The sequence below is a fragment of the Carcharhinus amblyrhynchos genome, chromosome 9, assembly GCF_965287045.1.
Source record: "Carcharhinus amblyrhynchos chromosome 9, sCarAmb.v2.hapA, whole genome shotgun sequence".
Lineage (NCBI taxonomy): Eukaryota > Metazoa > Chordata > Chondrichthyes > Carcharhiniformes > Carcharhinidae > Carcharhinus > Carcharhinus amblyrhynchos.
The window spans coordinates 10,290,173-10,305,084 of record NC_137332.1 but is presented as its reverse complement, the minus strand read 5'-3'; the positions used below and the strand labels follow the sequence as shown (position 1 = coordinate 10,305,084).

Genomic DNA, 14,912 nt, shown 5'->3' with positions numbered 1-14,912 from the left:
ACAATCGGCAATAGTTTCACGATCATCATTAGACTTTTAATTCCAGGTTTTTATCGAATTCAAATATCACCATCTGCCATAGTGGGATTCGAACTTGGATCCCCAGAGCATTGCCCTGAATCTCTGCATTACTAGTCCAATGACACTACCACTATGCCACTATCTCCCCTGATTTGGTGACACATGGCATTGAATAACAGAGTAAGTGTGAAACTGTCCCTGGATCATCCAGATTCGCTACAAGAATGTCATCATTGGCTCTCTCCACTGTACTCCCGACAGTGAAGGAGGAGGCCATTTGGCCCATTGGACTTGCACCAACCCTCCAAAAGAGCACTCTACCTCAGCCCAGTCCCTCGCCCTATCTCCGTAATCCCATTGTGGTCAATCCACATCACTTGGACATCTTTGGACACTAAAGGGCAATTTAGCATGGTCAATCCACCAAATCTGCAGGTCTTTGGACTGCGGGAGGAAACCAGAGCACCCGGAGGAAACCTGTACTGACACGGGGAGAATGTGCAGTCTCCACACAGACAATTACCCAAGGCCAGAATCGAACCCGGGTCCCTGGCGCTGTGAGGCAGCAGCACTAACCACTGCGCCACCGTGTCGCCCCATTTGTTAATGGGCATTTGTTGCCCGTTCCGAATTGTCATGCCACCCTTTTGAGTAATTGGTAGGTAGCAAGCTCCTCCCAGTCATGGTCAGTGCCACCACACTTCAGAGCACCTTTGAAGCATTTTCTTTGTCCTCCCTTGGGACACTGGCCATTTGAAAGTTGAGAAAACAGGATCTGGTGAGGAGGGTGGTTTTTGATCATCTGGACACAAGGGACACTCCAAAGTTGATTTTGCAGGTAATTTACCTGAAATCTTGTGGGGCTGCCTTGAAGAAGGGAACTAACATTTATGTGACCGTTCCTCCCCCCCTCATTAAATCCAGAGAATGTAGCGGAGATGGTGCTGATGGAATTTCTCTAGCCCTGTTTCACACTGACCAGGTCTCACTGCAGTACGGTGACAATAGCGGCTCTGTACATGAGTACTTTGGTTGACTTGTGGAGGTCTTTACTGTGAAACGCTCGCTGCTAGGGCTTGTAGAAGGCAAAGCTAGCTCTGCTGGTCCCGTATGGGATCTCCAGATCAATCTTTTGAGAGACAGCTATCTAGAATTGGGAAACGCTGGCAAGACTTACATTTACTCCCAAGTCTCTCCAGAAACGGGGAGGCAGAATATTTGGCCAACCAGACGTGAATCGATAATGAGTTTTGTTTCAGCAAAATTCAAGATCAGACTGTGTTTCCTGGAGGGGAAATTGCAGAGATGGGGGGTGGGGGAGGGGGGCGCGGGGATTGCAAATCTGGTGCAGAGTGGACAACAACATAGCAGAATTAGCTTATGAGGAGAGATTAAATAGACTGGGTCTGTACTTGTTAGAGTTTAGAAGGCTGAGGGGGGATCTTATAGAGACATATAAGATAATGAAGGGGATGGATAGGGTAGAACATAAGAACATAAGAAATAGGAGCAGGAGTAGGCCATCCAGCCCCTCGAGCCTGCCCCGCCATTCAATAAGATCATGGCTGATCTGTCGTGGCTCAGTTCCACTTTCCCGCCCTCTCCCCATAACCCTTAATCCCCTCTCTTATCAAAAACCCATCAACCCGCTTCTTAAAAATATTTAGCGAGGCAGCCTCCACCACTTCAACGGGCAGAGAATTCCAGAGATTCACCACCCTTTGAGTGAAGAAGTTCCTCCTCAACTCCGTTCTAAACCGCCCCCCTTTTATCTTGAGGCTGTGCCCCCTAGTCCTACTGTCTTTTTTGAGCGGGAAGAGTCTCTCCACCTCTATCCTATCCATCCCATTCATCATCTTATACGTCTCAATGAGATCTCCCCTCATTCTTCTAAACTCTAACGAGTACAAGCCCAGAGGTAGCGAGATTCTTCCCGCTTAGAAAGGATAGCAGGACTAGAGGGCACAGCCTCAAAATAAGTGGGGGGCAGTTTAGAACAGAGTTGAGGAGGAACTTCTTCACTCAAAGGGTGGTGAATCTCTGGAATTCTCTGCCCGTTGAAGTGGTGGAGGCTACCTCGCTAAATATATTTAAGTCACGGGTAGATAGGTTTTTGACAGACAAGGGAATTAAGGGTTATGGGGAGAAAGCGGGAAAGTGGAACTGATCCACTTCAGATCAGCCATGATCTTATTGAATGGCGGGGCAGGCTCGAAGGGCTAGATGGCCTACTCCTGCTCCTATTTCTTATGACATCCACAGAGTGTGGATCATATATATTTACGGAAGTCAGATTAATTTTGACACAGACGGGTGAGGTTAAAGAGTTCTCCACCTGGACGATATTTAATCCAGTTGATCTTTGATGAGATGAATCAGACAGATTTCTAAATAGTTATGGGGTGTCTAAAACATAGGCTTGTTTGACACCGGTCTGGATTGTGAGGGTATCTGATTCAGATCTGCCACTCAAGACGGTTACAAATGGAAGAATCCCAGGAACACAGTGCCGCTCTAAAACACACTTGCATAGAATCACAGAACCTCTACAGTGCAGAAGGAGGCCATTCGGCCCATCGAGCCTGCACTGACATCAATCCCACCTCGGGCCCTATCCCTGCAACCCTATTTACCCTGCTAAATCACCTTAGGCAGCACTGTGGCTAACACTGCTGCCTCACAGCACTGGGGACCCGGGTTCGATTCCTGGCTTGGTTCACTGTCTGGCGGAGACTGCACGTTCTCCCCGTGTCCGTGTGGGTTTCCTCCGGGTGCTCCAGTTTCCTCCCACAGTCTGAAAGTTAGGTGCATTGACCTGAACAGACGCCGGAGTGTGACGACTAGGGGACTTCCACAGTCACTTCACTGCAGCGTTAATGTAAACCTATTTGTGAGACTGATAAATAAACTATAAATTTTTATTTACTTTGCTAATTCACCTGACACTAAGGATGAATTTAACATGGCCACTGAGAACAAAGATGAAATTGACTGTCTCAGTACTTTAGTCAGGCTGTAAGAAGAGGTAGCAGAACTATATGGAAGTACAAAGCTTTCTCTTTTTTTGTTAAAACTCTGGAACAAAATGCAAACTTGATTTTTGGGATGTGCGAGTCTTGCAGGCAAGGCTTACATCCCTAATTTCCCTGAGAACTGATAATCTTTGTTGGGCTTGATAGGCCACTTCATTCATAAGTTAAGAGTCAGCCATGTTGGGTGTGGGACTGAAGGACTTTAGTCATTCTCCTTGGAGAATCGAGTTCCTACAGTGCAGGAGGAGACTGTTCGGCCCATCCACTTTATACTGACTCTCCGACAGAGCATCTTACCCAGGCCCTATCCCCGTAACCCATGTACCTACCCCCTACCGGCCCCCCACCCCCCCTCCCCCCACCCAAACCTACACATCTTGGGACACTCAGGAGCAATTTAGCCTGGCCAATCCACCTAACCCGCACAACTTTGGATTGTGGGAGGAAACCGGAGCACCCGGAGAAAACTCACACAGACGCGGGGAGAATGTGCAGGCTCCACACCGACTGTGACTTAAGGCTGGAATCGAACCCAGAACCCTTGCGCTGTGAGGCAGCGTTGCCACCGTGAGAAGAGAAGGAAAAGATTTAATAGAGGTGTTCAAATCATGAGGTTTGGACAGAGAACCTGTTCCCTTTGGCGGAAGGATAGAGAACCCAAATTTAAGGTGATTAACAAAAGGACTGTGGGCAAAATCCTTTTTACGAAGTCAATGTTAGGATTTGGAATGCACTGCCTGGGTGTGTGGTGGGGGTAGATGTGGCATTCAAGAGAAATTTGAATAAACAGTTGAAAGGAAACAATTACAGGACTATGAGGGAGAGGCAGAGAGGAGGGATAACTGAGTTAGGTGGCATGGTGGCACAGTGGTTAGCATTGCTGCCTCACAGCACCAGGGACCCGGGTTCGATTCCCGGCTTGGGTTACTGTCTGTATGGAGTTGGCACATTCTCCCCGTGTCTGCATGGGTTTCCTCCGGGTGCTCCAGTTTCCACTCAGTCTAGAGGTGTACAAATTGGGTGGATTGGCCATATAAATTGCCCTTTAGTGTCCCAGTATGTGTAAATTAGGGGGATTAGTGAGGTTACGGGGATAGGGCCTGGATAATGCTATGTCGGAGAGTCAGTGCAGCCCTGATGGGCCGAATGGCCTCTTTCTGAACTGTAGGGATCGTATGGATTCCTTGGGTGGAATACTCCTGTCCTGCTCACTATGGGAATCGTCCGGGCGGGACAGGACCGTGCGAAGCTCCGTTGACTTCGGGCGGGACTTTCCAGTCTTGGGGCGAACGTGCCGGAGAGTCGGTCTTGTGGGGAGCCAGCATGGACCCGATGGGCCAAAAGGCCTCCAATAGGCTACAATTCCAGTGCCTGTTTTAAAAAGATCAACTAGTTAATTCCCATTATGTTGCAGACAGGGAGAGTAACCTTGATGCTAACTGGTTGAATCTGGAGATGGTCTATATCATATCCACTGCACCTTACACATCTCTGCCAAATATCGCTTTAAATAACTCCAGGAGGATGTTTAAGAAGCAGTTGATTTGATATTAAAATTTTACATAATCCTGCAAAATCAAAATTGCCTCCAGGGAGTCGGGACTAAGTGTGATATTCCGGTGAGGTAGAATTGGTGTAACATTCAAGGTCATGGGCCAAGTGCTGGCCAGTGGGATTAGCTGGGCAGGTCAGGGCCTTTCATGTGTCAGTACAGACTCGATGGACCAAAGGGCCTCTGGAGGTAATCATTACAGCTGGCCATGGCTTTGTTCTGGGCAGCAAGGTGGCACAGTGGTTACCACTGCTGCCTCACAGCCCCAGGGACCCGGGTTCAATTCTGACCTTGGGTCAGAGTGAGGAATTTGCACGTTCTCCCCGTGTCTGCGTGGGTTTCCTCCGGCTGCTCCGCTTTCCTCCCACAGGTTCCAAGATGTGCCAGTTAGGTGGATTGGCCATGCTAAATGGTTATTAGGTTGGGGGATTAGTGGGGGAAATATGTGGGGCTATGGGGTAAGACTGGATAAGAGTCAGTGCAGACTCGATGGGCTGCATTCATAGAATCCCGAAAGTGCAGAAGGAGGCCATTCAGCCCCATTGAGGGATTTTATGATTCTATAAATTCAATCCCTACTTTAATAGCATGCATTTGTTTGCCCTTATACTCTGAGATTATAGCTGAACAGACAAGAGTTTTGGAAGCAGGGAAGTTAAGTTTCTCAGAGTATCGGAGCTTCACTGCAACACAGGCTTAAGGAGCCAATAGTTGGTGCAAGAGCGCCAACTGTGGCGGGAAGCTGTGGTTGCAGTTGAACAAGTTTGTTTGGCTGCACACAGAGACAGCACAAATATGAGACAGAAATAGTTAATTCACCCATCAGTCTGCCTGGAGATCGCAGTGCTATGAATGACTGGCATTGATCTACACTCGATTTATACAATGGGCGAGATTTTCCCTAACTTTCTCCAATATCAGTGATATTGGTCCCGCTGATGGCACTGGTGGAATTTTTACCAAGTGCAGGACTTGGTGCAGGAAGGAGGCAGACAGGGGTTCCATGATGCACCACTGGTGGGCTGCCTCTGGTTCACTCGCCCCGTCCGCACTTTGGGGGACCAGGTGCCATTTTTAAAGTTGCCCCAACACACACTGGGCACACCAGGTAATATTCTTCACTCAGGTGCACCTCCGGCATCAAACTGGCACCACCATGGCACCTACTCACATGACCCTTCCCCCCCCCCCTCCCCGCACCCCCCCCCACCCCCCCCCCCGAGTGTGTGCTCGCTTCTGGAACTCCCCTTAGAACATAGAACATTACAGCGCAGTACAGGCCCTCAATGTTGCGCCGACCAGTGGAACCAATCTAATGACCGTCTAACCTGAACTATTCCAATGTTATCCATATGCCTATCCACTGACCATTTGAACGCCCTTAAAGTTGGCGAGTCCACTACTGCTGCAGACAGGGCATTCCACGCCCTTTCTACCCTTGGGGCAATGCTCGCCAGGTGCATGGGAGCAATCATCTTATTGTACCACTGACAGGAGGGTGGGCAGTGGAAACGTGGACCCTGATGGTGGGAGGGGACCATCACTCCCTGCGTTTACCTTGCTTGGTCTTCTCAGTGCCTGGTGTGAACAGGAGCGGGAAATCTCAGCCATATGTAACTATCTTCCATTTACTACATTTCTGACAGCGTAAGCAATCCCTGTGCTGTAGTCCTGCCCATGAGCTCTGTTGCTGAATAAACAGACCATTAGCAATAAGTCCCGCAACCAACACATTGACACAGTGGTGCCAGCGATTTGATTTGAGTCTATACATCAGTTACCATTACAATCGTCGATGTAGGAATTTAGAATAGGAGTGGGAAAGTGCGAGAGAGGTGAGCGGAAGAGGCTGACGGAAAAGTCTGAGGGTGTAGAGTGATCCGTCACTGGAGTGTCAGCCTTGATATTGCTGCTCAAATATCTGGCATGGAACTTTAACCCACAACTTGGCGCCTTAGTGGCAAGAACGTTACCTGGTTAATTCATTCATCTATCGTGTGAGGATGTTAGGTTTCAGAGACAGGAACAGGATGCAGTCATAAAGAATTCCTCAGTTGTAGTTCTTGAAGTCTCTGTCACCACATGGTTAATCAGAGCCACCGCGCAGTGTCAGAGATGTTGCCGTTGTTCCAATGTTGCGTGCGTCTATCGATGAATGAGTTAACCAGGTAACGTTCTAAGGCGCCAAGTTGTGGGTTCAAGTCCCATGCCAGATATTTGAGCAGCAATATCGAGGCTGACACTCCAGTGACGGACCACTCTACCTCCTCCCAGGCGAGATATTAAACTGAAGCCCTGACTTTCCCTCTTGGGTTAATTTTGAGGCGGCACAGTGTTAGCACTGCTACCTCACAGTGCCAGGGACCCGGGTTCGATTCCCGTCTTGGATCACTGTTTGTGTGGAGTTTGCACATTCTCCCCGTATCTGCGAGGGTTTCCTCTGGGGGCTGTGGTTTCTTCCAAAGATGTGCTGGTTAGGCAAATTGGCCATGCTAAATTCTCCCTTAGTGTAGCCAAACAGGCGCTGGAGTGTGGCGACTAGGGAATTTTCACAGTGACCTAATTGCAGTGTTAATATAAGCCTACTTGTGACTAGTAAATAAATTATAGCTTCAATTTTTAAGAAAATTTCCCTCCAGCCTTTTGTCTCTCACAGAGAGGGTTCGACCAGTTTCTGGCTAATTCTTATCCCTCGACCAAATGCATTTTAGCTAGAAATTGTTTTGCACTGAGCTGCTTGATACAGTCCCCAGGTAGTAAGGAGGAACAAGGAGAGAGCCAATCAGAGCAGCAAAGGTCCAAATGGGTTGTCCAATGAGCCAGATGGATTTTTCTGACAGTCAATGGTGGTTTCATGCTTACCGTTACCGCGAGTACTTTCCAAGATTTTACTCATTGAATTTAAATTCTACCAGCTGCCATTGGTGGGATTGAAACCCTTGTCCTCAGAGCATTAGCCCGAGTCCCTAGATTACTCGGCCAATGACATTACCACTGCAGCACCATCTCTCGCCAAAGGCACACCGTGGGGCGGCACGGTGGCACAGTTGTTGGCACTGCTGCCTCACAGTGCCAGGGGCTCAGGTCTGATTGCTGGCTTGGGTCACTGTCTGTGCGGAGTCTGCACGTTCTCCCCATGTCTGCGTACGTTTCCCTCAGGTGTTCTGGTTTCTTCCCACATTACAAAAGACGTGCTGGTTAGGTGCATTCCCCATGCTAAATTCTCCCTCAGTGTACCCAAACAGGCACCAGAGTGTGACAACTAGGGGACTTTCACAGCAACTTCATTGCAGTGTTAATGTAAACCTGTTTGTGACACAAACAAAATAAACTTAAAATTCAATCTTAAAAGTTATTTACTTACGTAGGGACCACCCATAAATATGCCAAATCCCCTGGAGTAACTTCCTCAGCTTCAACTTTCTCAAAGATGGAACTTCCCTGTACCATCTCTTGACTCTGGATACCTCAATTATTGTTCTGGTTATTTTCAATACTTTTAAGCTAATCTGCTTATTGCTTCTATTGGCACAAGATTCTACAGGGACCACTGTAGATTATCCTACTGGTTTCAAACAAAGCAATTTTCCAGCTTATATACCCTCACAAAATCCAAACTGAGATTAAGCTTCACCAGCATGAGGAATGGAGAATTTGTTTTTTTATTCTTCTGCTTCCAGTGCAGGTGTAACTGTCATCTCCCTCAACTATCTTTTCTTGGTGAGTTACAAGCTGTGCACACCAATTTCGAGTTGCAATTAACTCTCAGAAAATACCCAGATAAATTGAAACCAAAAACATTTCCTCGAACATCCATCTCCATGACAACATGGCCTGCTTTGGGCGGTCTTCAAACCAACCTTTAGATTAATTATTGGGTATGCTGTATGCTTTTAAACTAATTACATTCTAACTCCCAAAACACCAACATCTCTGGAATGCCCTTCTCTACAAGCATTGCAGATGTTATGTTTCCAGTTCTTTAGCTAGGTCAGTTCACCTGTTCTTTTGTACCTTTTATCTCTTCTATTCTGATTTTATGAAACAAAGCTGGATCACCTTTTGAACTGGCATTTCTTGACGTGTTTTGACAATCTCTAAAGCTCAGCATTTTAATTCTCTCAGCTTTTATAACTTTATTCTTCATTCACATGAAGAACATTAATATGAACAATGAATTAGATTTTCACCACACTGATTGCTTGAAGCAACAATGCTGCTTTGTGAATTGATTGACCCAGGAACTGAATACAAAAACACCATGCAAATTCAACACAAGTGCACAGGTGTCACTGTGACTGGAGGTGTTTTTATCTCTGATGTTTTATAATTGAATCCTATGGTTTTCAGTTTCCTCTGGGTGCTCCGGTTTCCTCTCACAATCCAAAGATGTGTGGGTTAGGTGTATTGGCTATGCTAAATTGCCCGTTAGTGTTGGGGGACTAGCAGGGTAAATACGTGGGGTTATGAGGATAGGCCTGGATGGAATTGTTGTTAGGGCAGGCTCAATGGGCCAAATGGTCTCCTTCTGCAATGTAGGGATTCTATGAGTCACCAAGAAGCATGAATGCCCTCTTGGAGGCCCGTGACAAATAGCAGTACACTTATAAAAATAATGCACTCATTTCATTAAGGTGATCTTGACTGTTTGACAGCTGATTATCACAGAATTTCTGAGGACAGGATTCTTGAAGGACTACCCCACCTTCCTTAGACAGGCAGAAAATTAAACACCCTTGTAAATATTCCTTGGGGTACCTCACAAATCCCAGTTTAAGACGGCGCGGTGGCACAGTGGTTAACACTGCTGCCTCACAGCTCCAGGGATCCGGGTTCGATTCTCAGCTTGGGTGACTGTCTGTGCGGAGTCTGCACATGTCTGCATGGGTTTCCTCCGGGCGCTCCGGTTTCCTCCCACAGTCCGAAAGACGTGTTGGTTAGGGTGCATTGGCCACGCTAAATTCTCCCTCAGCGTTGGAGAACAGGCGCTGGAGCGTGGCGATTAGGGGATTTTCACAGTAACTTCATTGCAGTGTACGCCTACTTGTGACTAATAAATAAACTTTAATTTAAAAACTGTGATGAAACACTAACCGTGCATCCAAATGCCATGGTGTGCCACTGTTGGACTCGTAAATGTTTTCCCACCAATCTCCCAGTGTAATACTGTGTGACTTGTAACTGCCTGGGGGCTGCTTGATTCCATTGTGTGGGCTGCATGACGTTGTAAATTTGCTTGTAGCCTCCCTTTTGCACCAGCTTTCCATGATATAAGCTTGGATGTTAAAATTCAATAATTATTTAAAGAGGAGTGTAGACATTTTTGGAATGAATAGAGAGCTTCTTGCTTCACAGTAACTGGGAGCAGGAGCGATTGGTGCCAACGGGTTGACATGTTCCTTTGCAATAACAGCAACCAATGTATCGGGACATTCCTTCGCTATCTTATTTTCATTAAGGTCTTAATAATGCAACAAGAACCTAATGTAAAAATTGCAGCCGTTGTTACGATAATATGAAATCTAAATACTGCGGATGCTGGAACCTGAAACAAAAAATGCTGGAAAATCTCAGCAGGTCTGACAGCACCTGTGCAGAGAAACAAAGGGTCATGCTGACTCAAAACGTTGGCTCTATTCTCTCTCCACAGACGCTGTCAGACCTTAAGTTCATAGGATCATAAGATATAGGAGCAGAATTAGGCCATTCAGCCCATCGAATCCGCTCCACTATTCGATCATGGCTGTTATGCTCCTCATCTCCCATTTTCCTATGAGTTCTCCAGCTGAGATTTTCCAGCATTTGTGTGTGAGCCATTATTATGTGAGATACACAAACCTTGGTGAAAGAAACATTAAGGCAATTTCAGTTGATCAGTTGGAAATAATTGAAAACTTGAAATCTTACCACTTCATTCCTTAAATCCTCTACCACCTCGTTAATAATTCTCATCGGCCTATACCTTTCTTTTTATTAAGCTCTGCCATTTATCTTTTTCTTTCCCTTTTTCTTTCTCTGTCTCTTTCTTTTTCTTCTTCTTCCTGACCCACCTAGATTCTTCTCTCTACATCTAAACCCATTCATAAATCATACGTGCCAAAGCTGACAAAGGGGGATGTTAAGACTAAGTTCGAAGCCATGCAAAAAGCGCGGGAGGAGAGGAGCAAGAGGAGATCCGGAGAAGAGAGGAAGAGGAGAAACGAACAGTATAAGAAGGAGAAAGAATGGACAAAGATAAAACAGGAGGTCACTCAGCCTATAGATTGTATCCTCTTTACCCTCTGCCCTCCTTCTGATCAGTTAAAGATTGTTCCTTAGTTATACTTTCCAGATGGTCAGCAGATCTGAGGAAATTTCTTTTAATTAACCCTCAAGATGTGTACATCACCGGCAAAGCTGATACTTAGTGCCCGATTCTAATTTTGATTTTGATTTGATTTGATTTATTATTGTTACATGTATTTGAATACAGTGAAAATTATTGTTTCTTGTATGCTATACAGACAAAGCATACCATTCATAGAAAAGGAAAGGAGTGAATGCAGAATGTAGCGTTACAGTTATAGCTAGGGTGTAGAGAAAGATCAACTTAATGCAAGGTAGGTCCATTCAAAAGTCTGACAGCAGCAGGGAAGAAGCTGTCCTTGAGTCGGTTGGTAGGTGACCTCAAACTTTTATATCTTTTTCCCAATGGAAGAAGGTGGAAGAGAGAATGTCCGGGGTGCGTGGGGTCCTTAATTATGCTGCTGCTTTGCTGAAGCAGCGGAAAGTGTAGACAGAGTCAATGGATGGGAGGCTGGTTTGCATGATGGATTAGGCTACATTCACGACCTTTTGTAGATATTTGCAGTCTTGGGCAGAGCAGGAGCCCATACCAAGCTGTGACACAACCAGAAAGAATGTTTCCTATGGTGCATCTGTAAAGGTTGGTGAGAGTCATAGAACAATAGAACCCTACAGTGCAGAAAGAGGCCCTTCGGCCCATTGAGTCTGCACCGAACACAATCCCACCCAGGCCCTACCCCCATATCCCTACACATTATACCCACTAATCCCTCTAACCTACACATCACTGGATACTAAGGGGCAATTTCTTTGCATGGCCAATCAACTTAACACACACATCTTTGGACTGTGGGAGGAAACCGGAGTACCCGGAGGAAACCCACACGGAATGAGGAGAACGTGCTGACACGTGCATGTCGTAGCTGACATGCCAAATTTCCTTAGTCTTCTGAGAGCCCTCGCTGATGAGTTATCTGTAATATTCAATTTTTCTGCGCTTGATTATGACGGTCTGTTTACTATTGACTTTCACGGTGTTTGATTAGTTAAGGCTGGGTGTGGACTCAGAAAAAAGTAGACAAACTATAGAAAGAACTAGGGGAGACATTTTAAAGCATTGTCAATAAAACCTGTTGGTCAATTTTTTAGACTTGCCCTTCACGGGTAATTTGATAGACCAGCTGTACATGGTCCATTGCAATGGTCCATTGACTCTGGGTGGGAATTTCAGGTCCATCCAAAATCCTACCCAGAGAAACTAGTGTCATCCCTACATTGCACTGAACATACAATACTGCCTTCATGGGCGGCACGGTGGCACAGTGCATGTTGGAGGATCAAATTTAGCTATGAATTCTACTGTAAATGGCAGAAACCTTCGGAACTTTAACATATGGAGAAATCTGGGCGCGCAGGCCCACGGTTCTCTAAAAGCGGTAACACAGATGGCCAAAGTGATTAAGAAGGCATGCTTGCCTTCATCAGCCAGGGTATTGAGTACAGGATTGGGAAATTATGTTGCAGCTGTATAAAATCTTGGTTAGGCCACATTTGCAGTATTGCCTGCAGTTGGTGATCAGAAGTTTTGGAGAGAGTGCAAAGCAGGTTCACCAGGATGTTGCCTGGTCTCGAGGGTGTTGGCTATGAGGAGAGGTTGAATAAGCGAGGATTGTTTTCACTGGAAAGCCCATTTAGATACCTCACCCTGGGTCCTGTGAGATTTAACTTTATGCAACATTCTACCATGTGGTACCTTGTCAAAGGCCTTGTTAAAGTCCATGTAGACAACGTCATTGCAGTGTTAATGTAAGCCTACTTGTGATACTAAGAAACTAACTTTAAATGTTAGTACTGGATCTGAGCGGTTTGGACTGAGAGTTTTAACAAACTATACTGATCCTCTCAATCTATTACAGCTGAGAGAGCTTCTCGCCTCAGACGAAGAAGATGAGAACAAATCAAATGAACTGAAGAAGGCGTACGTCCCCAAACTGACAGGTAATGAACAGCGAAATCACTCTGACCCAACATTCAAGCAGCCACTTGTGTAAAAGCTGGGGACGGAAAGAGATGATCCTTGTGCCTTCCTCCATCCACAGGGACGGTTAAGGGCAAGTTTGAGGAAATGGCAAAGGTAAGGCAGGAGGAGGAGAAGAAAAGAATGGAGGAAGAGCGGAAGAGAAGGATTCAGCAGGACATCCTGGAGAAGAGGAAGTTACAGCGTGAGCTCGCAAAGAAAGCTGCAGAGGTACTGAGACATTTCCAGATTCAGAAAAGTAATTTTGAATCCTTAGAACTCTGACCTGGAATTCACTTTGAGCAACATTATTATTGTGCAATGTTAGGGCAGCAAGGTGGCACAGTGGTTAGCACTGCTGCCTCCCAGCGCCAGGGACCCGGGTTCAATTCCCGGCTTGGGTCACTGTCCACATGTTCTCCCCATGTCTGCATGGGTTTCCTCTGGATGCTCCGGTTTCCTCCCACAGTTTGAAAGATGTGCTGCTTAGGTGCATTGGCCATGCTAAATTCTCCCTCAGTGTACCTGAACAGGTACCGGAGTGTGGTGGCCAGGGGATTTTCACAGTAACTTCATTGCAGTGTTAATGTAAGCCTACTTGTGACATGAATAAATAAGCTTCAACTTAATGGAATCCTGTCCCTGCTTTGTTTGTATCTGTGACATTCCAATAACATATTCATGTTTTGAAATCTGTTAGAACAGTGCGTGGGGTCCTTAATTGGAAGAATCTGCTCCAAATACACTATGAATCCATCCTACTGGTTATTATCACCAATTCGATTCATCCAATTTGGATGAAGATTAACATCTCCCATGATAATTGCAGATTTATACTCAGTCCTACAAGGTAGCTGTTCGGGGGCCCAGAAACCATTCCCACTGGTGACTTCTTTCCCTTGCTATTTCTTATGTTCACCCTAATTCATTCTACATTTTGATCCTCTGAACCAAGATCGTTTCTCACTGCTGTACGGATTTCATTTTTGGTGACCAAAGCTACCCACTTTACCTTTCCACCTCTTCTTCCAAAACTAACTTTGACCATGGCTGGGACCTGATTATTCCACTTTGCTGTTGCTATCATATTATACTCTCTATCTGCGCCATGAATCTGGTTACAAATGGGTTCAGATAATGGACCTTTAAATTCTCTCCTTTCAGCATTTGTCTGAATTGAATTCCATATGGGTTCGAACAAGGTGGCAAAAATATCTTGACTATCAATTGATCAAGTTACAATAAGCCTGTTTTGCTTTCCAATAAGTGACACAAGGCGGGGCACCGTGCAGATGGGTCAATGACAGGAGCTTGAGGGCAGGTCCTTAAGTGGTAGGTCATGTGGTAAAACCTTCCCAGACGCTATCCAGAGTTGGCAACCTGAATCTGGATGCGAGTCCTCTGCTGATGTTTTATAATCGCTCGTTCTAGAGCTAATTTGCTTACGTTCTGCATCAAAAGGATAAAGACGAGACGCCGGAGAACGCAGCCCCCTGCAAAAGTGAAATCCGTCCCGGGAAGTTAAAACTCAGCTTTGAAGAAATAGAAAGGCGGAGGCAGGATGAGGAGAGGAGGAAAACAGAGGAGGAAGCTAGGCGGCGCATCGAGGAGGAAAAGGCAGCTTTTGCTGAAGCAAGGAAGGTTGGAACCTAATGCTACAGCTTGCACTTGTTATCCATGTACAATGTGGCACAGTGGTTAGCATTGCCGTCTCACAGCGCCAGGGATCTGGGTTCAATTCCTGGATTGGATTGCTGTCTAAACTTGCGAGTTTATACATTCTCCCTGTGTCTGTGTGGGTTTCCTACCACAGTCCAGAGATGTGTGGGTTATATGGACTGGCCAAGCTAATTTGCCCCTACGTGTCATGGGAATTAGCAGGGTTAACATTTGGGGTGATAGGGATAGGGCCTGAATGGGATGGTCAGCGCAGTCTTGATGGGCCGAATGACCTCCTTCTGCACAATATGGAGTCTATCACTTAGTGAATGCATATTGGAGTCTG

At 46.1% G+C, this 14,912-nt stretch overlaps 1 protein-coding gene across 7 annotated transcripts in view; it reads left to right on the top strand.

Moving 5' to 3' along the window:
* The window catches only part of nexn (nexilin (F actin binding protein)), a 65,998-nt gene that overhangs the window by 30,283 nt on the left and 20,803 nt on the right, over positions 1-14,912 (top strand). For 4 of the 7 annotated variants that reach the window (XM_080195145.1, XM_080195146.1, XM_080195144.1 and 1 more), the window contains exons 3-6: positions 10,660-10,851; positions 12,807-12,888; positions 12,990-13,138; positions 14,369-14,548. In XM_080195145.1, coding sequence (XP_080051271.1) covers positions 10,660-10,851; positions 12,807-12,888; positions 12,990-13,138; positions 14,369-14,548 — 603 coding nt within the window. The remainder of the gene's footprint in view (positions 1-10,659; positions 10,852-12,806; positions 12,889-12,989; positions 13,139-14,368; positions 14,549-14,912) is intronic. The other 3 variants (XM_080195151.1, XM_080195150.1, XM_080195149.1) reach the window with 2 other exon arrangements.